Source organism: Colius striatus, chromosome Z (genome assembly GCF_028858725.1).
Source record: "Colius striatus isolate bColStr4 chromosome Z, bColStr4.1.hap1, whole genome shotgun sequence".
Classification (NCBI taxonomy): Eukaryota; Metazoa; Chordata; class Aves; order Coliiformes; family Coliidae; genus Colius; species Colius striatus.
The window spans coordinates 38,710,756-38,735,104 of NC_084790.1; the positions used below are offsets into that span (position 1 = coordinate 38,710,756).

Genomic DNA, 24,349 nt, shown 5'->3' on the forward strand with positions numbered 1-24,349 from the left:
AGTTTTCAAAGCAGTTAGATAACTACACTAAAATGCCAATACATTTTTTTAATCACTTTTTTTCCTTCCTGTCTGTCCACACAGCACTGAAGACAGAAAGCTCTTTCCCACAGTACACACTTTTTCTGCTGTCAGTACTTTTGCTGTCAGTATGTTATGACGTTACTGTGTATTTACCAAATGCTAGCAAGTACCAAAAGTTAAAAAAAAAAAAAAAAAAAGGAAATGGGAAAAGGTCAGATTTTGCCCCTATATCGGAGCAGAGGTTCATGTAAGGATATAAATGCCATGCTTCGGGGCACAGGTTTTGTGTCCTTTGTAGCAAACCTCACGTAAAAAAAAGGGTGTTAAACCAGATGGATCCAGTTTTCTGATAAAGTACAACAGTGTGTGACGTCACCCCTGGTCAAACATCGGAGTGTGCCATTAGTACTTCCCCTTCCTGCAGAAACACTCGTGTGTGTATCTGCTGAGATGGTAGGCTTTAGTGGACATCCCTTGACTAGGGACTCCAGTGGTGGAGCATCACTGCAGTATAAGCCACAACATGGGCATTGCACAAAAGCGACTGCCGTTCCTCCATCAGCCCAACTGATGACTGAACTGTAACTGCGAGGCTCTGCCGGAAAGTGTAACCCTGTTTTTTCCACATATGACTGTTACGCAGTCAAGACAAAACAAGTTCTTGAAACAGACTTTTGAACGCTTCCCTCGAACGCACACACCCCCTTCCTGTGTTCAGTACCTTCACGAACAGAGGCTAGATACAGGAGTACATCAGCAGATCCTCTCTTTGGCATCCGGACACAAAGGCATCCGCTGCCCGCCGTCCTGCTCTGTGGGTATCATCTCGTTGCACCTGCGCTTATCTCCACGGCAAGCGGCCCGGCCGCGGCCTCTTCCCGCCCCGACCCGTGAATCAGCACCCTGCCAAAGGCCCCGGGGCGCCAGCCCCTTCCTTCCGGGACAGGGCTCACCCTGCGCTAGACCGCAGCCGTCGGGCCGCGTCCCAGTCAGCGCTCCGCGCTGGAACATGGCGGAACCGACCCCCGCCAGGCCGAGTGCCGAGAGAGCGGCTGTCCTGGGGCGCCTGCCCAGCGCGCTGCCCCTCTGGCGAAGGTGCGAAGAGTGTGCGCTCCATGCGCTACAACCGAGACGAGCAGAGGGGGCACTGGGGGCCGGAAGCCGGCCGAGTGGACTCGGCGCGGTCAGCTGGCCCTTACCCGGCCGCTGACCGGTGTCCCCCTCACACGCTGTGCCCGCCGCCCGTACGCCTCTTCGCCCGCAGGCAGCCGCGGGCGGCGGTGCCCGAGTCCGGCCCCTCCCAACCTGCCCTCCCCCGCGCGGCCAATGAGGCGAGAGGGCGGAGAGGAGCGGCGGGCCCTGCCCTCGCTGCCCCCGCCCTCCGCGGCGAAACTCGGCGGGAGCGTCGCGGGGAGTTAGACAGAAGCCGAGGGCGCTGCGTCTTGCCTCCCATCGCCTGGCCTCGCCTCGCCCAGCACCGCGCCGCGCCTCTCCGCTGGGTAGGAGGGCATGAGCAGCAGCCACCGCGCTCCCCTAGTTTCCCGCGCCGCCCTCCGCAGCACCTGGAGCCGCCGCCCGCCCGCCCAGGGCCGTCCCAGCGCCGCGCTCAGCCCTGCCCAGCGCCGGTGCGAGCAGCGGTGAGGCGGCTTCACTCCTCTCAGCCCCGTTCCGCTCGGCCTCGCTCGGCTCTGCGCTCGGGCCGCCCGACGGCTCTCCGGGGCGGGCGCGGGGAGCGCGGCGGCAGGCAGAGGCAGACTCTGCTCCTCTGGCAGCAGTCGGCGGCTGCCGGACGGCACCTCGCTTCGGCTCCTTTTTAGGGCGTTTTTTTTTCTTCTTCTTTTTTTGAACTACGCCACTTTTTTTCCCTTCCCCCCCCCCCTTACTTCTCCCTCATTTGAATTTTTATTTTCACACTAGGCTACCCACTCTTCTCCCTTACTTTGCCTTCCCTCTTGCCTTCACTTGACTCCCCAGCAGCAATACGGGCATCATGTCTTTCGACCCCACCATCATGCCACCTGTGAACGGCTCTGCCAACGGGACTGCCAGCGGGGCCGAGGGTGGGAAGCCCGCCACCATCCCCACCATCATGTTCGTCTTCGGTGTGGTGGGCAACCTCATAGCCATCGTGGTGCTCTGCAAGTCCAGGAAGGAGCAGAAGGAGACTACTTTCTACACGCTGGTCTGCGGGCTTGCGGTCACTGATCTCTTAGGGACCTGCCTGGTGAGTCCGGTCACTATTGCCACTTACCTGCAGAACCGCTGGCCAGGAGGACCAGCGCTGTGTGAGTACAGCTCCTTCATCCTCCTCTTTTTTGGACTTTCTGGTCTCAGCATAATCTGTGCCATGTCTATAGAGAGGTACCTGGCTATCAACCATGCCTATTTCTACAATCATTATGTAGACAAGAAGCTGGCAGGGCTCACGCTCTTTGCCATCTATGCTTCTAACGTGCTGTTCTGCGCCCTCCCCAGCATGGGACTTGGCAGGTCTACCTTGCAGTACCCTTACACCTGGTGTTTCATAGACTGGCGAGCAAAGAAGGCCACCCATGCAGCATATTCCTACATGTACGCCGGCTTCAGCTCCTTCCTAATCATGGTCACTGTGATCTGCAACATCCTGGTGTGCGTGGCCCTCATTCACATGCACCGCCAGTTCATGCGGCGCACATCCTTGGGGACAGACACCACCTCTAGCCGTTTATCTGACTTTCGCAGACGCCGGAGCTTCCGTCGGATGGCTGGAGCAGAGATCCAGATGGTTATTCTGCTTATTGCCACTTCCCTGGTGGTGGTCATCTGCTCCATTCCTCTGGTGGTGAGTAACTTTGTGCAACTCTTCTGCTTTTTCATGAGTCTTTGCTCTTCCTAGTCTCTGCTTCTAGGACAGACTGCTAATTAGCTGGTGCTGCAAACTTTTACAATAACTTCAGAGTTGTTAAGTGTATATGCATGGTGGGAGAAAGTTTTGTTGATTTGTACTTAGGAGAAATGAAACAGGCTTATCCCAAGTCCTTGGCTCCTTTGGTTAAAATACAGCGCCAAAAAAAGAAAAGAAAGAAAATTTTCCACTGTTCAACTGGAACCCACACAGCAAAAATCATCTGAGAGCTCAAGGCACTTTAAAGTTCACTTTCAAAATTAATTTGTGATGAGTGAGGTTTGGGTCTTGCCTGCATTTCTGGTTGTTTATTGTGTTTTAAAAATGTGCACTCTGTTGCTGAAGGGTAGAGCGGCCCAGGATGTGCAAAAGGATGTGCTCTGTTCACTTGGCACCAGCAACATGCAGAGTGCTTCACACTCAAAACCTGAGCCAGGCTTCCCCTCCTGAGGGATTCACCTCTTCTGAGTAAATATCACAAAGCCCTCCAGTAGTTTCCCGCTAAGGGAGAAGTAAACTCTGTGGAACCACCTGTCAGTGTAATGCTCATTTTAATGAGAGTTGAAGGAATCTGGCTCACATAAACCTAGAGATTGGAACAAAATGTCAAACAACATTGCCACTAACCATTTGCTAATTTTCTGAAATGGCTGATACAATTAGTGTCATTAAGTTGAACATGCAGCATCTATTTATTTCTATTCCTCCTCCTCATCTCCAAGGGAGACCAAAAAAAAAGAAAAAAAACCAGAAAACCAACAAACCCCAAAACCAACAAACCACCAGCTGGAAGCTCAGTTCTTTGTTGCCACCCACCATAATAAGCTTTGGCAGACTTCTCTCCTCCTCTGGCTCACAGACATTAAACAAACAGCTGGCTTGCCCTATTTGCCACCTTCCAAAGCACAGCATAGGCAGCCAAGCAGTGATTGTCAGGCAGAAAGTGATTTTTAGAAGGATTGTTTTCAGGGGTTTTGTTGTGTGTAGAATGCTCTCTGTCACAGAGCAGCTACAATATGTGTGAAATGCAGCTGGCCAGCTGGGGATGCAAAACAGCTAGTGTATGTAAGGAAGTGTAAGTGAACAGGACTCAAGAGGTCAGTGAGTCTGTCCCCATGCTTCAGAGGAGCCATGATCGCCAGGGTCAGGCCAGTCTTGCTGCATTACTGACATAAACAGGAGCCACTGAAGTGTGGCTGTGCTGGAGCACTGGTGCCCCAGCTGTCGCCAGAGGCCGTCTCCCATCCTTTGGCGTTGTCACTCGTGGCATAACCAAGCATGGTGCCATGTGTTTGTTGCTTGACATCTGAAGGAAGCCAAGAGGTGCTGTCTGAGCTGGGAGCATGGTGTCCCTGGGTAAGGGAGGGGGTATATGGGGGGCATGTGTGTGTGTGTGTGTTAGATGGAGGAACTGCGCACAACCTGATTTGCAGTCCAGCTCCAGAAGCTTGCTGTACCACAAGGCATCATCAGGTCACAGAGTGGCCAAAACCCTGACAGTACCATGGGGTGATAGTACTTAATATGATCAATCTAGTCTTATAACAGCTACTGCACAAAAGAACAACATTGCATTTTCAAGAGAGATGCTGGTAAATGCAGAGAATGGGTTCTGGGAATTAAAACACCGTGGTAACACGATACAGAATATCAGCTGATGCACTTCAGCAGTTTCAAAAAAAACCCCAAACCTAATCCCCTGGAGGAGCAACTAGGGGAAGGCTGAGAAGTCTGAATGTAAGATGAAAAACAAAGTCGTTCATACCCGTTTGGACCTTGGCAGTCTTTTACAGAATATCAAAAAACAAACAAAAAAAGAAGGTAAAAATCAAGAGGGAGCAGCTACCAGAAAGGGAACTGAATTGTTGACAGTTAAAATTAATGAACACAGGTGGGGCAAAATATTTATTATTTAAACAGTAGCTAGTGAAAAACTTATATATGGCAGAAGGTAGGTGAAGGTGCAGGTGATAAAGTTGTGTAGCTCTCTCAGACCTTGATTTCACTACTTATAAAGGCACAGTGGTACCTTGCGAGTGTTCCGATAAGTTAGCTTTTCCCAGCTAAAGCAGCACATATTCTCTCTATCTAAAGTGAGGTAAGAGACTGTCACTTCACTTGGATGACTAAGGGAAAAGGAAGTTTTCTTTAAAAACAACCAAAGATATACACATCTCTGCAGTGTCCAGCATGGTTAAATTTCTTCATTGTTAAGTAGCTTTTGTAAGTAATTTGCCTCACCCTGCAAGAGTAAGCTATAGCAGTATATGCTGCTTTGTGCCATGATGTGCTGCTGTGTGTGCTGCTGTGTCAAGCACTCTGGTTGCATATAGACAGAGGTTAAAAACTGAGAAAGTAACTCAGGCAACACTTTTATGCGATAAATCCCTGGAAAGAGCCACTACCAGAGACAGATAAAACACTAATATAGACATACATGTTCATCACTTGGAGGAGTTCTAGGGAGCCCTCACTATCAAGAAGCTCATCCATAACAGTACAGCCTGGCAGTCATCAAGGGGTAAGGTGGTGGTGGCAAGATGATTCAGATAGACAAAGGCTTAGAGGGTACTTCGTGACTGAGGTTTTCTGATGACCTGATTTCCTACTGATGATTTCAGTGAATACACCATCTCTTAAGTCAAAGCAACTTCTGAAAAAACAGACATAAACCTGTAACATTTTATAATGAATACTTTCACAACATAATGAAATAGCCAGCAGAGGCAATCCAGCAGGATCCATTTATTAGGGTTTGGGGAAAAAAAAAAAAGTCTTAAAATATTAAATAGCCCTGAAATAATAAGCAAAGCTTGTCTTGATTTAAAAAGTGGTTAAAGAATAGCAAGCTGAGTCACAGAGAGCAGCAGTTTTTAATAATCTGATGCTCCAGCACTCAGTTTTCAAGTAGGGGTGTTTAGTGCCTTAATGATTTATTCATAAAATCACCAAAATTTTACAGTGACAAGTGCTGTAACAAAATTATGGAAGATGGTGCAAAATGCTGAATGAACCTGACAGAACTGAAGGCTGATAAAGAAAAGCTGAATGAAAAACATTAGTGGAAGAAGACTTGTGATGTAACTTGATGTGTTCCCAATATGCAGAAAGTGATATGAAAGGCATGAAGAAGAATTTGATAACAGTTTAAAAATTTAATACTGAAGATATATGAATTGTGTACTGACACTTGTCTGCACTCCACACTGCTTATCTCATGTTTTAAAATACTTTGAGTTTTTAGAAAACAGAATTGGATAGAGTTAAAAGTAGGGAATAAGTTATATTAGGAGCAATTTTGCTAGGAATAGAGTAGAAATTACTATCCTGTATTTAAAAAAAAAGCCCAAGCTCCTTCAAGAGAAAATCGGCACACAGTACTCAAAGTCTCTAACTCACTCCAACAGTCTGTCAGATACTCTGAAGATTTTTTAAAGTGCGTGATCTTTTCCTGGTTGCAACCACTGGACACTGTTGTTAAATTACAGTGAAGCAGAAAGTAAAAATGTTTCAGGGTGTACATCTCGTTAACTGCACAAAATAATCAAGAGTTTCTAGCTTAATGTTTAATCGATCTCAAAGTTTGGATTTTTTTTGTTGTTGTTTTTTGTATGGTTGGTTTTGACTTTTCACTAAATATCAGGGACCGTCTGCAGCCAAGAGCAAGGTGGCAGACATGTTTTTTAAGCAATGAAGTAGACACCAAGCAGACACCAAACCCTTGAAGGACAAAGTTTATTGGCCTATAGAGCTGAGAAACTCATTCCTGCTTGCTACTGTACAGTTTTTAAATTTATCCTATCAGTACCTGGGGAGATTTTGAAGCTACAAAGACAATTACCAGCATTGCTGTAACTTTACAAGTCACATTATAGTACTTCATAGGAATAGAAATCATGATTTGCATCTGTAGTTCATAAAAAGGAAAAGCAGCAAACAGCACCCAGGACTCTAATCCTACAAGTACTTATCACTTAAGCATAAACTCAATGTACTTGAGCTATGAGCTTCTTAATACAATTGCAAACAAACTGCTAAACAAACTTTTAAGATATGTTGCCTGAATTCTACAGCTACAAAGCTCACACAGAAATCATTATTTTGAAATTTGAATTCTTCTAGTTCATTTATTTCTTTAAGATTTCAAATTGCACAGATTCAAGTACCCTATTAGCTTAGTAATGGATTCCACTTACTCAGCATTTACTTAGAAGATGAAGGCAGTGTCGTTTATCATGCTACCTCCTGCAGCAGGACACTTGTAGATGAAACAAGATATATCTCTTGCTGTTCTTGTAGATGGTAGACTAGTAAATGCTGTCTTGACAGTATGTTAAGAACTGGTAAAACTGACATCCCAACAGGGATTAATTTTTCCATCATTGTGATTAAGATGTAATTGCAACAATAGGACTGAATTGATAAATGCATTTGACATTCTGGGAGGGGGCTTCAAATAGAAGACACGGAGCTTTTCTGGGAAGCTGAAACAGTTTTCTACAGTCCAAAGTTTTCACTAGATAGGTCCACGTTCTGAATCTTTCACCTATACGTGACGGGTGTCACATACATGTCAAAAGGAAGTAAAGCATACAGAGATAACATAAAGCAAGCTGCACTGTGCAGTTTGTGATCATCCTTTTCAGCCACAGAGTCAATCCTCAAAACACATTTTTGTCTTTCCATAAATTCTGACAGGTAGAAAGGTGAAATAGGTACCAGAGTTTCATATGCTGCTTATCAAAAGAACAATCCCACTATCAAATCACCAATGTGTAACTATAGCTTTAAGATTTTAAAAAGAGGGGGAAAAAAAAAAAGTCAGATCTCCAGAGTTGGACTGTGTACTTCAGCTGTCTTGAAAGTGTGCCTTCTGGTTCTGTGATCTGGATGAATTTATCAGCAAATACCCCTTCCTGTCACACCTCTGATTTTCCGGGTAATGACTGCGTTTAGTTGTACGAGCTGCTCAAAGGTCTCCACTCCCTCAACGACATCGTTTCAACTCCTGGCTCTCAGGGCACCTGCCTTTCTAACAATCAACTGGTCAAACACACAGAGCAGCATTTATACGCTCCCCAGGGTGTATAGCTCTGCACGAGGAAATCTCAGTACAGAAAAAGAAAAGGGGCATTTGGAAGGAAACGTCCGTATGGCACATGCTAAGCCCTCAGGGGAAAATTGTGTATTTATGTATTTGACAGTTGTACATTTTGTAGGGGAAAAAGAATCCCACACAGATGGTCAAGTAGGTATTTCGAGGGCAGCTTTTATGACAGACAGCATCGCCTGAGTGTATTTTTCATCCCTTCCAGGTTCAGGAATCCCGAGTGCTGCCTTTCGGGTTCAGCGCCGGCGTCGCCAATGGCGGCATTACTAGCAGAAGCAGATCAGTGGAGTCACACAAAACTCTTCCCCACCTGCGCAGTTGCCCTCAGGCTGCCCTATTCCTTCTCCCCGCTTTCGTCTCCATTGCCCCCCCGGCTCCCTGCCCCCCGCGCCGCTACCCTAGGGGCAGGTGGCGCCGCCGCATCCGCCGCGGCCGTGGGGCGCCGTGATGGACAGGCAGGCGCGCCCCCTAGCGGCGTGCGTGGAGCGCTGCGCTAGGCTCGCGGAACAGGCCCGGCTTCCCCGCGCCACGCCTCTCACCCGCCCCGTTCCTCTTCAGGAGTTTAATTAAGGGCGGTTTTAACTAACCACCAATGAATACTCGCCGAACTGCTTAAAAATTCCGGCCCCTGGAGGAGCTGGTGTTCTCAGCCAGGGATGCGTGGAATCCTGTAGCGATGGACATCAGACAGGAGGCTAATGCAAAATAATGAAGAAAACCAAGCTTAATAAAAGAAAAGCCCATAAAAATAAGTTCAATGTGCATAGGAATACTGTTTTGAAGTACTTGAATTACCTGTTTGGCTTCACTGAAAAAAATAAACTAGTTGTCAAGAAGACATCTGCAGTGTTTGAAATGGGTAGGAAACAGAAAAAAACACCTCAGATCATGATATTGCTATATAAGTTCAAGAGTTTCCCATGTTTTTAATTGTGTGGGCAGGTTTTGACATTTTTCACCAGACTTGGATGGCTTCACGAGCAGAATTTCTAATAAAAATTACTTCAGAGGGGCTGTTCTAATTTGACTCATTTATTTAAATGGTCTTCTGCCTCCTTGTCTGTAACCTCCTAGCTAGGCAAGACTTGGTCAATTTCATGAATCAAGGATGAGATTTTGAAAACCTCAGAATTTTAATGCTAGATATTTACTGTATCTGATAAGAAGAGCATCTTCCACTACCAGTTATTTTCAGTGGGTTATCCTAGGTCTTCCTATATCTGGGACACTGTGTAGTCTTGATAAAATGGAGAACAGAGTGATCAACGTAACAAACTCATATAAAAACATCCTCCTTAGTGACACTAGAAAGGTAACATTGATATCAAAGAACTAGACTGTGCTGGGGTATTTACAAAAGTGGCTTCTAAAACAGGAGACAGACTAGGGTTTTTTTCTTGGATTCAAAAGAAGCTGAAGAAGTTATTTCTGTGTAGAAGACAGGATCTTTTAGTCTTAAATTTTGGGTATGATAAACTACAATTGCTAATTCAATTGTTTACTTCATGCAGCAGTTTCAACACCTTAAAATTCTTGACCACTTCATCATTTTTATGCCTTTGTAAGTAGAACCAAAATACTGGGTCACGTAGGAAAGCAAAGCACAGTTGAGAGTGTACAAATTATTCTGGAATCGACAGCTCTAGACTTATTTTCAGAGTCTTGTGTACTTGGATTATAATTTGTGTTTCAGTTTGTTTCTAAACAAACAATTATTATACCTTTGCTAGAGGAACGGATTGCCCATTTCTCCTCAGATATCTCTTTGTAGGTAGTGTAAGACTCAAGGTACACCAAGGATTTAAGATACAAGTCTACATCTTTCCTCCCATGTTCTTTCAGGAAAGCGTCGGCCAAAAGTTGGAGGTTCGAGGATTAATTATGAGGGGAAAGAGAGAGAGCCATTCCTCCCCTACCTGTAACACTGGCTGCCAATTCACAGCAGATGCACCTCTCAGATATTTTTGCCGTTTCCAAAAATAAATGCACAGCTGCCAATCTGAGATGCCTGGCTTTCCCAGCTTCTTTATCTGTCCTAGCTTGTAGTAGTGAGTCTAGAACTTGGCTTTGAAAAGTAGTCTCTGATTTCCCGATGAATCGCATAACTGTGTCTTTCTCTTCCTCCTTCTCCTTGGGTAGGTCCGTGTCTTTGTGAACCAGCTGTACCAGCCAGAGTCAGTGAAAGATGTGAGGCAAAACCCTGACCTGCAAGCTATCCGCATTGCCTCAGTGAACCCCATTTTGGATCCATGGGTCTACATCCTCCTCCGCAAGACTGTGCTCAGCAAGGCCATTGAGAAGATCAAATGCCTGTTCTGCCGCATTGGAGGGGCTCGGAGGCAGCACTCAGGGAGCAATTTTAACTGTGTGGATGGCCGCAGGACCTCCTCTGCCATGTCAAGTCAGTCACCCTCCTTTGTCTCCCGTGAGCTGAGGGAGATCAGCAGCACTTCACAAACACTGCTCTATCCGCCGGAGTTAAGCGAAAGTAATGCTGGGGGACGCGTTTTGCTCCCAGGCCCCAGTGCCAGCTTGGCCCAGTCCAACATCACGTCAGTAAGGACACTGCGTAGCTCCGAGACCTCAGATTCTTCACAGGGACAGGATTCCGAGAGCGTCTTCCTGGTCAATGAAGTCAGGTCTGGTGGTGGGGCCAGTTCCACATCCAAGGGTGGCCCTCTCCAGGTGACTTTCCCCACAGAGACATTCAGTTTATCAGAAAAGTGCATATAGATTGCCATGAAAGGCATCGACCCTGGGGATACTTCCTGGTACATTGGAAAAACTGGTGCAATAGATAGGTGTTCTGCCTGCTCGAGGGGAGAAGGGTTCAGCTGTGCTCCAAAGGGCTATTTTTCTCTTGCCATGTGATGGGTACATTTCTTTTAGACTACTGAGGACTGTGTGGAACAGACACTGCACTTGGGCTCTGCCATCAGAAACAGTACGAGGCAGCTCTAAAGGGACTGGAAACACAAACTGCCTTGTCTTGTTGTGGGACATGGAAGAGCTACTAGGCCTCTGGAAATAGGAAGACCTGTCACTTTCTTTTTTTTTCTTTTTTTCCCTTTCTAAATCTGGTAGAGCTGGTTTTTTTTGGTGTTTTGTTTTTTGTTGTTTTTTTTCACTCCCCATGGTTGCTCAGCTATCAAGAGTTTAAGTTTCTGGTACCAGAGCTGAATGTGAGGCAGCTGCTAGGAACTGGACACAGCTACTCTGAGAGCTGGCAGGGCAGGATTTCAAAATGTCTCATGTCTCACTAAAGCATGAAAATGTGAATTTTTACCATTGTACATGTATCAGGATTGAAGATATTTAAAAGTCTAGTCTTCTCTATGAGAAGTTTTTTTTATTAATACAAGGTATATAGAAACGATTGCCAGCCTTCATTTCCCCTAGTATTTCCTGCTGATAAGACATTCTTTGTTGGGATTTGTTGTCCATGCTAGATTCACAGCTGATGAGGTAATTCTCTAGCTGAGAATACATAAGCACTTTCAGAGTGGAATGGGTATATATGCGCTATTAAAAGGGAAAAAGAAAACACATCCTTTCAGTTCAGAATATTCCTTTTAAGTATATGTACATACTAAAAAGCCAGATTTTATTTATGTGCTGATAATGTTTCTCTGTTTAACACATCTACGCCTCTCCCAGTACTTTGGCCCACAGGCTGCACACATTTGAGCACACACTTAACATCACCCATCAGCATAGTCTCTCTACTGCCAGGGAGACTCCTTACATGTAAAGTTAAGGACATATAAAAGTGCTTTCAATATCAAGGCCTAAAACTTTCAACTCCTGGTTAGTAGTCTTAATATTCACTTTAGTTAAAGCATCACTGATGTAATAAAGGTATTTTTTCATAACATTTATAATTTTACTTTAAATAGTAAATAGAATTTTATGACTGTGTAATCTGATACTCCATCAAATAAATATACAAAACCATGGAAGCAGAATCTTCATTTAAAGTACAGGTTGTATAGAACCATATCCTTGTCTTGAACCCCTTGAAAATTACTTGTTCAGTAGAGTTTTAATGCCAAACACATCATGAAAACCAGCCATTAACCACTGACAAAAAGTAGTTTCGTGTTTTGTGTTGTAAGGGTTAGATCTTGTTTCAGAAACATTGTTATTTTGATAATAATTCTGTGCAGGTATTTGGAGAATGTTTTGTCAAATACTAAGCATGTTATGCTGCTTAAAATGTTTTCATGTGAATGCTTTATTGTAATGAAAATCTTGAGCCTTATCTTGATATGTTTAAGCAGTTGTACTGACCAAGGTAATTTTGGAGATCTCAATTAAATGGAAATGTTCTGCTTGATCCCAGTCTGCCATTCAGCACCAACTCCTTACTTTAACAAGCCTCCCATTCTGGAACCCTTTGCACCCAGGTACTGTCAGAACATACTTTGTCGTGTAAGTTTCCAAAACACCACAGCATGATCATGGTCAGCAAGAGGCAGCTATCTTCAAAAATATTGCCAAGAACACCAACATACAGCCATGAAAATTATGCAAACAAAGATCAAAGACATTTTCCTTTAGCAGGGGAGCAGTTAAGCTCATTTGCCTCGATACCTGTACAAAGTGAAGTTGAATACACAAGTATTTACAGCTGAAGCCACCTTTCCACTGTTTAAGCTGGAGAACAGTATTACTTAAGTTCCTACTGCAGCTACAGGTGAAGATCTGTCTGCATCCTTTGCAATTAAACCACTTAACTATGGTCTGTTGCTTACTAGTGACCAACAAATACTCATTGTACTTCCCAAGACAGGAAACGGTACCTGGCAGAGCAAGAAGGTGGGATTGCCACTACAGACATATCATCCATACCAACACCAGACCACATGTCTGCACCTGGCCCCAAGCAGCACACCAATGATACTGGTAATGTATGCAATGATAGAATAAAATAGCAGCAGTGTACAACAGGTATTTAAATAAGCAAGGGCTTATAATTGGTTTAAATTTTATTTAATAATTAATAATGATTTTCATTATTTCTCATCATTACTGATGAGAAATCGATATGGCCTGGAAGAGCTCTAAGCTGACCTCATAACTTCCCTTAGGAAACACAAATGATAAGGCTGAGGTGTTCCTCCTGCCCACAGCATTGCTGGTGTGTAAGTAGTGGATGGGACTCGCAGCACATAACATCATCACCACCAGCCAGGCAGGATGACAGTGGTTTCTACAAAAATTTGTAGCTTCATTTGAATTTTTGATCAAGAATATAAGATAGCATTATGACTGGGCTCAAGTTTAGAGTGTAGGATATACTGACACAGGGCTTAGGCTATATGGAAGGGCTGTAGGATCCTCTTCTAAATTGAATTTACACAACTGCTGTCTGCAGTACTAGCACTGTCTAACCCCAATTGGTGCTGCAGGCCCAATGCAGAGGCACTGTTTTCAAATGTCACCAGCCATCACCCTAACCAAGCAGCTTTCTACAGGGTTTTTAGTTCTGCTCATAAACACAACCACAAATCTGTTTTACTTAAGGTAGATTTACTATAGAGCAACTAAATATCACCAGACCTTTCTACTCCTAGGCCTTGTTCTAGATCTGCCAGATTTACCAGATCTGGAAAACAACTGAAGTATAAATAACCTGCCTTCTGAACCCAAACGGTCAATTCATCCTTCACCTCTAATCTTTCCCCTTGATCACTTACTCTTTACAACCCTTACAGCTCACAGAGTTGCAGCTCTTAGAAAATCAGCTCTCAAAACCAGGCAAGTACAGCTGGCAGCACTCAGATATCACCCATGCTCATTAAACTTGTTTCTAAACTAGCCTTCTCTTAAGATATCACAGGCCAAGGACTCCAACCCATTTGAGATATTATGATACTGACCTAAACACATGGTGTCTACACCTTTACCAATAAAGCAAGCCCACATGCTTCTGCTTTCCTATGTCCCAGTCCTAACTACACTTATTTTTGTAGCTATTCTATGACCTCAAAATAAACGAAGAAAGCACCTGCCACCAAGACTAGTTTTTACCTCCATTCCCTTGGTTTTAGGATCTTGGGGGCCTTTTTACCTTGCATGGCCAGGTAAGTTTCCAATGTTACCTCCTCTCACCTTGACCTCCACCACCAACAGGTATTCAAAGACAACTTTCAGGAACTAGAAGAGTAGAGGAAACTTTTACATTTGCATTTGAGTCTCCCTGATTAAAGTCAATTACTTTTGTACTATCTGATCCACACTTTTTTTACCCTCTAGTATTGTCAGAAAGGGATTATTCTCTCTCAGTATAATCTACATTCAGCTTTTTATAGATACTTATCTCTGTCTGTAAGGGTGGAATTCATCTGCCTTGTTTAGCATTTCAAGTTAACTGCCAGTCACCTTCAGCTTCCTTTGTAGTCAATGGAAATAATTAGGCAGGTTGAGAGGCTGATTCAACTCATTCTAAAATGCTTATCTAACACACTGCACATGAATGGCTCTCTGAGGCTGTATTTCTTTCCACTGAGTATAAAGAAATACAAAGGGGAAAAAAATTACATTGATATGTTTAATTGTAGATTTTAAATTAAGTAAAATTAATCCACCTAACCTACTGTTGTTAAGATTTCCTCTTTAGTAATGTCGCAACACTTCAACCATTTAATACATGATTCATATGTAAGGTAAACATCTGCAGCTACTGCCAGTAGTGATGATGAAGAACAACAAAAATAAATTCCTGCTGGCAAAGTGGGAGTGTGCTTCACAGATATCCAATTTTTTATAACAAAGGCTTTCTCTTTTGATTCCCTCTCATTTGGATATCCCTGAGAGGTTTAGAAGCACGGAGCACTACCTTTCATTAAACACTTGTCCTGAGTCTTTGGTTTTTTTTCTTTAATTACTATAACATATTAACATGTTCAGCTGAGACAAAAGCAGCCAATTGATTAAATTAGGAGCATTCTAAAATGGTCAATGGTAACCCTTGTGCTTCTTACAATGAAAAGAATAAATGGGCATCACTAAGCAGCAGTCAGGATTTTATTGAAAGAGATAAAAAAAAGTCCCATACATGCAAAACACAGCACACTGTACAAAATACAAAGTTGGAATGGTCAATTCTTCCCATAATAACAGTGTCACGAGAACTTATCTGTTTCACAAGACACTACAGTACTCAATACCTAGAATCCACAACTTAATCTAATGAGAAGGAAAACACATTTATTGTGGGTGGGAGATGGAAGGAATCAGCCCTTGAACCTGGCACAGCCTCTCCTCATGATGGCACAGGTGCCCACCTCTCCATTAGTTTGGCCCAGCAGTGCTGAAGTCAATAGGAATTTTCTGAATCATTTAAGCAGAAACAGACTCTGATAATATCGACCTCCTAAAGGTGGGAGGCAGTTCTTCCTATAGGAGTAAAGCCATAACACTGACGCAAGTATATAGCACAAAGAAAGAAAAGATGTGTTGGATTCTCACCGAGCTCTTTCAAAATGAAAACATCGCCTACAGCTTCTCACCTGTTTCATTCTCCAGCCAGAGAACACCTCTTCTTTGAAGAAATCTGTCCAAATCCTTCTTGTACTAACTCTTGCTATGGCTGAACAGACTGTATTATTTCAGTTTTTTGGAAAGCTAAGAAATTCTTTGATTGGGGCAATTTAAACCACCTGTCACACCATTATCTGAATCAAATGCCAAACCAGTAACCATTTAAGATCTATCTCTGAATTGAATGAACAAATAAAAATGTAGCATGGTGATGTTTTACATTTCTTAATATATTTTAGTTGCATTAATTGTAATTATTTTGAATACTCAGGAGATGTTAAGAGGTAATTTTTTTGTGTATGTGTGTGCAACCAGAGACACAAAAATTCACATTTATACAAAAACATATTCGGGAAGAACATTGCAGCAATTAATGAAAACTTAATAAGTACAACATGGCAAGCAAGTTCTTGAAACATAATTAATTTCTGGAGGCTGTGTCCTCCTAAATATATTCAACTGCAAATATAACCTGAGACAAACAATTTTTCTACAATACACTTTCTATTGCAAAAATCACTATGCTTCTTGAGCAACATAATTTCCATTAAAAATGTTTTATTTTGAACATAGAAATCAGATACAAAAAATGCAAAGAAGACTGATTTCAAGAGGTTTAACTTGTCCACTAAACTATTATTAAAATCTTTTTATCACGTAAAATCTTACCAAAATTAAGTAGAAATTACATGTTCCCAATCCTGAATTCAACAAGAACTCCTCAGTTGACCATTTTTTCTAGTCCAGTTAGGAGGCGATCATCTTTTGCACAATGACAATAGTCTCAGCACAGAGGACATTAAAGAAATAACTTTTGTTTTTCTGAACTGCCTGTGTGAGGAACCAACAGCCACCTTCCCCTCAAGAAAGATGAACATTAAACACACCTCCTGTGTTACGTCTTGAAGTTAACACAGTGTGAATACCCGCCACAGCATCCAAAATCTGGGAAGGATAAAAATGGAGACTCAGTCAACACTGTCCAGAAAAAAATGTTTCACTAAGAACATACTTTCAATGGCAGGTCATAAGTATTAGGAAAAACAAATGGACTCCCTTTATCAGATTAGCCTCACTAGGAAAGAAAAGGCTGAATGTAACACACTTCAGACATACCTATTCCCAACTCACACTGTTTTACTTTTGGTGATGTCTGTAGCACAGCACTCCAGAAAAGGCCAGTTTCAGTCTCAACTGAATGTTCATTCTTTCTTCTGGTGAAACGGTTAGCAATAACTAAGCATTCAGAGGCTTGTTTGGTACAGCATTTCCTTTAATCAGAAAGTGTTTAACCCATTCACCTATGAAAGCAACACAAAGGTTTCTCTTTATTTCATTTGATTACAAACCACGCACAGACACACAAACAAAATAATAATCCATCTCTGCTTCACAGGAAGCTTCCTGATAGGAAAAGTAATATTAATGAAACTTATAAGGACTTCTGATAACAGAGAACAGTTAACACTTTAATTGGAAGACAAATAATGTTAATGAATAAGGACTGAAATAGATTTTTTTTAAATCCCTTTTTCTTGTAATGTTTAAATAAAAGCATTAATTACTGGGAAAAGGTAGACATTAACTTACAAAATCATGAAATATAGAAAGATGAAAACAGTTCTTAGAATGTAGTTAGTTAAGCATTTAAACATTACATTTGTTCATAAGATTTTTAGAATCAACTTTTGGTTTCTTCTCCAAAAATATGGATGGAAAACCAACTCAGGTCATTGCTTTTTCAATTTACAAAAAATCCCCAAATTGCAATACCTTAACTTTTGTAGGCTCTCCCACTGCTTAAGAAACAAAACCAAAGCAAGCCCAAAGTAATAAATAACACTAATTCTTAAAACAGTACTGGCAACCTATCGGACTGCTCTATCGGGCTCTGATGAAAAGGGTTTCATCAGGAGTCACTGGACAATTCTCCTCAGTAACAGTCTCTACTGTGCCTGAAGCAGATACAATCACTACTGTTTTAGCTCTTGAAAGAGCTTTCTCCTTCTCTGTTATGGCAGCACAAACTGCCACAATTTCATCACTTTCGAAGTCATAGTCTGGGATTGATTCTTGTGGCAGTGCTTGCACTGCTTCAGTCTTTGTTGCATTCTGCTGTTCTTGTAGTTTTCTTGCCCAGGAGAGGTCCTCTTCCCATACCTCAGGGTTCATTGGAAAGATATGTAAGGACACCTGGAAACTTCGGATTGCCTATAAACAGAATAGGGAAGAAATAAGGAAAAGAAACTTAAAAACCTATGAATTTCATCACAGAAATTAACACACGTGCAAAAAAAAGAAAAAATACACAACTCGAGCAAAGACAAAAGTGATGTTACTCCAGTCTGTCTTTAGTGGAATAATCTGTCCTCAGTTGTAAGTTCAACAGCAGTGTTACCCGCAAACAACTGTGCATAGAAGGATATGAAAGTACCAAGAAGACATGAGCAAATTGGGTACCTAGCAACAAGGGTACAAATAAGAGTTCATATATCAAAAATAATGCTGTAATTAAAAAGGCAAAAGGAAAAATAATGTTTGTTTTGATGGTTTTCTATCCTACTTTTCTCCTCTCGTCAGATGTGCAGGAGGACAAAAGCAAAAGATATGGTTTAAAGAAATACAAAAAAGGGATTACCAGGATTTGAAGCATCACTAATATTGCTGTTTTTAAATTAGCACGTAGTAATTTCACATACAGATTGAACACTACAGTTATCATAGCCCCATGTCAAGCAGTTTCTGTAACAGCTTTGTGTTGCAAACACACTTACCTAAATAGGCAAAAGTGGACGAATTCTCAACTTTGAGAATTCCTATGATCTTATAAAACATATAAGATTAATACAATTAAGTAAATTGATACTATTCCTCCTGTCATTCAGTTCAACAGATACACAACACAAAGTTGTTAAATATTGAAAAAAAAAAGTGATCATCTAATCCAGAAGATGTGAAATTTGGCACTAAGGGAGACTGCTACGATACTGGAAAAATGCTAGACTGGGAACGACAACTATGTGAGATTCATAGTTATATGAACAGTGAAATGGCCAAGACTGACCTTATTTACTCAGACTTATGTGTATATACACACAGGCACGTGAGTATTTCACATTGATGACTGTACGGTTAGTTATGGAAATGGACATCTGAGCGGTCAAACTCGTATGTTACAATGTATAGTAGCCTTCCTACAGGGTAGGAAAATAGTGATGATGTGGGTTTGGATTATATTTGAGTTCTAGCAACTCACATATAAAGACTTCATAAGTGTAAGAACAACCATGGAAATCCAGGATATCCTGTTGTAATGTATAAATACTTAAAGCATGCAAGTTAATTTCAAAAATAACAACTTTCCATCTGCATTGACAGCAACTGCCAATTCACCCTTCTGTTGGCACAGATTAATATACAAACTCTGTATGATGTGAACTTGCAGATGAGATACAAATCAGATTAAAGAAATTCTGATTATGCTACCAGTATTATTGCTGTTGAAATAGGCAGTCTTTTGGTTCCAGGAAAAAAAAAAAACACCACCTTATTACTGGTCCCCAGCTAGATCGGAAGTGTAGGAGCACACTGAACTTTAAATAGGAGGAGTGAAGTTTAATCCTTACAAAACACTGTCAGTTTATTAAATTTTGCTAGCTTTCAATTTCCAGGAGTAGAGGAGCTACAAGTAAACAGTAGATGTTCCTTTTTTTTGTAATTCCGTTAAAAATAAAATATAAACAAATACCATCTGCTTTTAAGCTTTCTGCCAAAGAGGCCTCCTCATTAAAACTTGTCTACATAGTTACATTCATGTACATTAAACACAATTAGACATAGTAATCAAATATAACATTTAATAAGCTAAGAAGATGTGTTGATGATTCACACAATACAGCATGAAAGAATTATATCTATAAGGCTTAGATTTTTGTGTCATTTTTATAAATTAATAATAATAATAAAAAATATTAAGCCCTGCAAAAGATCAGAGGGATTAGTTTTAAAGCAACAATGTTACACTGAACAATACAGAACTGTCATCCATATAAAATTTCATGTTGCCACTGCTTCCACTGCCATACATTTCTAATAAGACAGTGAAGAGAAAATAAGTGCTACTTTTAATTGTTCCACTGATGGAGATGTAAATCTCCAACTGCCTGTCTGTCGATACAGAAAAATGTGGTGGCACTACAGAAACTTGGTATTTCCAGCTTCATTTCAAACAGCAGATGTAGTCCTAGAGATTGTGCATGTAAGGACTATGGGATTTCAAATCGGTATGTATTCGCTATCTGTTTTTGCCTGTCTAGAGAAGAGTACTGTACAATCTACTGCACAGCAGTCTCACTTGCTGGATTACAGTATTTCTAGAATTTCTATTTTTCAAATATTTTACATTTTGTCTCATTGTAGGGTAATCTGTGGTGAACAATATTTCACTTGTTCCATGAGGAGAATCTCTTCTGCTTGTCTGTAGACTCTTTAAATGTGAAGACCAGTTTCCATTGGACTATACTTTTTTAAACATGTTTTTACAACACATGGACTTCGTAATTTTCACTATAGAGTAACCTCCTAAAAAACGTAAGAGAGCACTTAAAGAGGTTATGCAGCTCACAGCTATCCTCAAGGCTTGTATTAGACCTTTACGTTACATCTAACAGACATCATCTGACCTATTTCAAAGGATGTTCATCAGTGAAGACATGTGTACATCAATAAGTAATCTTTTTCTGTGTTTAACGAACCTTAGATATGGATTTTTTTTTACACTATCCAATGTAATATTTGGAGGTACTGGTACATAAAAAGCCAGACATCAGCAGGCAATGTGTGCTCATAGCCCAGAAAGCCAACCCTGTCCTGGGTCGTATCAAAAGCAATGTGGCCAGAAGGTCAAGGGAAAGGATTCTCCATCTCTGTTCTTCTTTGGATGCAGCGCTGTATCCAGCTCTGGGGCCACCAACAGGAAGACATGGATCTCTTGGAGTGAGTGCAGAGAAGGCCATGAAGGTGACAGTGTAGTAGTTTTGCCTGGGCCAGGTTTTTTGGTAGCAGGGGTGCTACAGGGGTGGCTTCTTTAAACAAAAAGTTGCCAGAAGCTTTGCAAGTAGCTCACAGGGTTAGGGCCAGTCAATCCTAAGCTGGACCCTGCACTTGATCCAGTTAGTGATGGAGGTAACACCTTTGTGAATAAAGTATTTGAGAAGAAGTTGCACAGTTGCAGCAACAGTGAGTGAAAATGTGAAAACATCTCCACAGACATCAAGGTCAGTGGACAAGGAGGAAGAGGAGGGTGTTTAGGCACTGAAAGAAATGGCTCCCCTGTGATATATGGTGAGGACCATGGTGAAGCAGGTTGTCCCCCTGCAGTCCATGGAGGCCACCAGGAAGCAGAGAACCACTCACAGCCTGTGGAGGACACCACGCCAGAGCGGGTGGAGACTGTGACTCTGTAAGAAGTTCATCCTGGAGCAAGTTCCTGGCATGTGGGAGTGTGTGGGGAGAGACGAGCCCAAGCCAGAGCAGGTTTGCTGTTAGGACTTGTGATCCTGTGAGTGACCCAGCAGTCTGAAGCAGTCTGTCCCTGAAGGACTGTTCTCCTGGTGGATGACCCCATGCCAGAGCAGTTCATGAGAAGCTGCAGCCCATGGGAAGAACTCTCGCTGGAGAAGTCTGTGAGGGACTGTCTCCCATGGGAGGGATCCCACAGTGTAGCAGCGGGAAATGTGAGGAGGCCTCCCCCTGAGAAGAAGCAGCAGAAAAGTCCATCTGGAATGAACTGACCACAACCCTCATCCCCTGCGCTGATGGACGGGGGAAGGAAGGGGAGTCCTGGGAAGAGGGAGGGGTGAGGGGAGGCGTTTTTAAGACAGTTTTATTTTTCATCTCCCTGTTCTTATTGTTTCTTTAATAAATCAAACCTTTTTCTCCCTAGGTTGAGTGTCTTTTGCCCATGACACTAATTGCCAAGTGATTTCTCCGTCCTTACCTCAACTCACAAGCCATTTGTTATATTTCTCTCTCTCCCGTCCAGTTTGGGAGGGGGAATGATTTTATGACTGGGTGGACACTGGGCTAAACAACCAGACAGAGGGCTGAAGCATCTCTTCTATGAAGACAGCCTGAGACAGTTGGGGTTGTTCAGCCTGGAGAGAAGAAGACTCAAGAGAGACCTTATTGTGGCCTTTTGGTATCAAGAAAGGCCTGATAAGAAAGATGGGGACAGACCTCTTAAAAAGGCATGTAGTGATGAGACCAGGGGAAATGGTTGTAAGCTAAAAGTAGATTCAGACTACATATAAAAAGAATTTTTTTACAGTGAGGGTGGTGAAACACTGGTGCACATTGCCCAGAGAGGTGCCAGAAGTCTCATCTCTGGAAATCTTCAAGGTTAGTTGAAGATGGCCCTCCTGATTTCAGGGACTAGATTGAGCTTTACAGGTCCCTTCCAACTCAAACCATTCTATGGTTCTATGATATTATTTAATTGGAATTTAAGCCTTATTTCTTCTACTACTCACAATGGAAAATACACATATAATTTTTACAAAAGCGTTTAGAATACAGGCAGTCATGTAACTTTAGTACATCTAAAGATTCATATTTCTTTTCTTTAAACAAAAAAAGGAAGCTTTTTTTTCTTCAGAAATTTCCACTCTAGTTTAAATGATATCTTCTACACAGTAAATGTCCTAGCTATCTTAACTGTCAGGCTGAACTTTTCTGTGCAACTTTTCAGATTATTTCAACGAAAATTCTCTCTCTGGAAACTTCAGCAAAAATAATTTTTGTCTTCAAAAACGAAAGGAACAACTACTATTTTGCAGTTATGTTTACAATCCCATTTTATTTTGGGGAAAAGGCTTGAAATACAGTAAGCAATTTCCCAGGTGTGAAAGACTATTTTCACCTTACACCTACTGGAATTCAGTTGACAAGTCAACCCATAAAAGTCTCTCCCATTTGGTAATCTGTGAGACGATGCTAGCGTAATTCCCCTTTGCTGGAGACTTTTTCTTTTTACAAAGGCATGTAGTGACAGGACAAGGCGGTATGGCTTCAAACTGAAAGAAGGTACATTTAGATTAGATGTATGGAAGAAGTTCTTCACCGTGAGGGTGGTGAGGCACTGGAACATGTTGCCTAAAGAACTTCTTAGTGTCCCATCTCTAGAAGTGTTTGAGGCCACATTGGATGGAGCTTTGAGCAACTTGGTCTAGAGGAAAGTGTCCTTGTCCATGGCAGAGGGGTTGGAACCACACGATCTCTGCCAACCCAGACCATTTTATCATTCTGTGATTCTCCACTGCAGAGAATTTACATAGCATGGATGAAGATGCACCACCCCAGGGGTGACTCAGGGGTCCTCCCTGGGGCACAGGGCTTGATGGCTGTCAGGCGAAGCCAGAGGACATGTGCCTGAGTGTGTAGGCATGAGAAAAGGAACATAATGGACTGTAACACTTGATATTAAAAGAGCTCATTGGCTTCTTTGGTCCCAGACACACATGTCTGCAAAGACTAAAGTTTCAGAAAACTTCCCATCAGCCACTGTGTCTATGTCCACTTCAAGTTTCTCTTCAAGAAGTCTCTTCTTCACTTCCACAGTTTTCTTCTTTCTCTTACTTGGAAGACGTTTCTATCCTCCTCTTGTACTTGCTTTTGCTTTGGTGATGTACTCCCATTTCTCAGGTACTTATTAAACCTGGTATTACCTGTGACCCGGTAGGACTGTTTAAAGTTGTTGAAAAGAATTTAACAAAACCCCACTCTAACTGAGAACACATTTTATCTCTAACTTACTACTTCCATATGCTATGCACTCGAATGTGTATGTGACTGAAGTGTAGTCCAGGATGGAATTAGCAGGACAGAGATTTGCTCTGCCACATCTTTTATCTTTAAAATAAATGTTTTATCAAATCTTGATAAAGAAAGCAGTACCACCTAAAGTGTGACAGAAAAACTATAAATGGGGGCTAGTTTTTTTTTTCTGTAGTGCTCATTGACAGGACAGGGGTAATGGGCACAAGTAGGAACACAGGCAGTTCCACTTGAACATCAGGAAAAACTTTTTTACTGTGAGGGTGAGGGAGTCGTGGCACAGACTGCCCAGGGAGAGGGTGGAGGCTGCTTCTCTGGAGGTTTCCAAAACTCGTCTGGATGTGTTCCTGTACAATCTGATCTAGATGAAGCTGCTTTAGCAAGGGGTTGGACTAGATGATCTCTAGAGGTTCCTTCCAACCCCTACCATTCTGTGATTTTGGGAATAACAAAAACTCTTTGTATTTCTACACTCTTAAGAGTATCTTGAAAAATTCCCTCAAATTCAGACTTAGCTATGTTGATTAGCTGGACACAGAGGCCCCAGACTACAATGGCAGGACAATCTTAAATCACAGCATGGTTGAGATTGGCTGGGACTTTCTGAGGTCCTCTGGGCCAAGCCCCTGCTCTAGCAGGGCCACCTGGAGCCGTTTGCACATGACCATGTCCAGATGGTTTATGAATTCTTCCAAACTGAGAAACTAAATTATTTTCAGTTGGTCTTGTCTTTTTTTTTAAATACTGGTTGTGTTTTAGGGGGTTTTGTTTACTTGTTCAATGAACGCTTGGACAACTGTTCTGATGAAAATATCAATTGTTACTGCTTAAGTTGTGATCACCAATACAGTAAATATAACTTGTAAAAACAAACATTTACAATTAAATTAGAGAAATATTTTAAGCCTGACTACATTTCTACAGTTTCTACATTCACATTGCAAAGGTTTCTC

The 24,349-nt window shown here is 42.1% G+C and overlaps 2 protein-coding genes across 2 annotated transcripts in view; one reads left to right on the forward strand and one right to left on the reverse strand.

Annotated features, from left to right (window-relative positions):
- Window positions 1–772: 772 nt before the first annotated feature.
- On the forward strand, window positions 773–12,323 carry PTGER4 (prostaglandin E receptor 4). The gene is made up of 3 exons (XM_062018274.1): window positions 773–838; window positions 1,999–2,845; window positions 10,158–12,323. Exons 2-3 carry the CDS (start codon window positions 2,015–2,017, stop codon window positions 10,749–10,751), a joined length of 1,425 nt encoding a protein of 474 aa, XP_061874258.1. The 5' UTR covers window positions 773–838; window positions 1,999–2,014; the 3' UTR covers window positions 10,752–12,323.
- A 2,706-nt stretch (window positions 12,324–15,029) lies between these two features.
- The window catches only part of TTC33 (tetratricopeptide repeat domain 33), a 45,425-nt gene continuing 36,105 nt past the window's right edge, over window positions 15,030–24,349 (reverse strand). Inside the window, exon 5 of the mRNA XM_062019179.1 lies at window positions 15,030–17,774. Coding sequence (XP_061875163.1) covers window positions 17,445–17,774 — 330 coding nt within the window. The 3' untranslated portion in view covers window positions 15,030–17,444. The remainder of the gene's footprint in view (window positions 17,775–24,349) is intronic.

Coding starts and splice junctions, on each gene's coding strand:
- PTGER4 (XM_062018274.1), top strand. CDS start 2,015: ATGTCTTTCGACCCCACCATCATGCCACCTGTGAACGGCTCTGCCAAC. Junction 2,846..10,157: donor TCTGCTCCATTCCTCTGGTG/GTGAGTAACTTT, acceptor CTCCTTGGGTAG/GTCCGTGTCTTTGTGAACCA.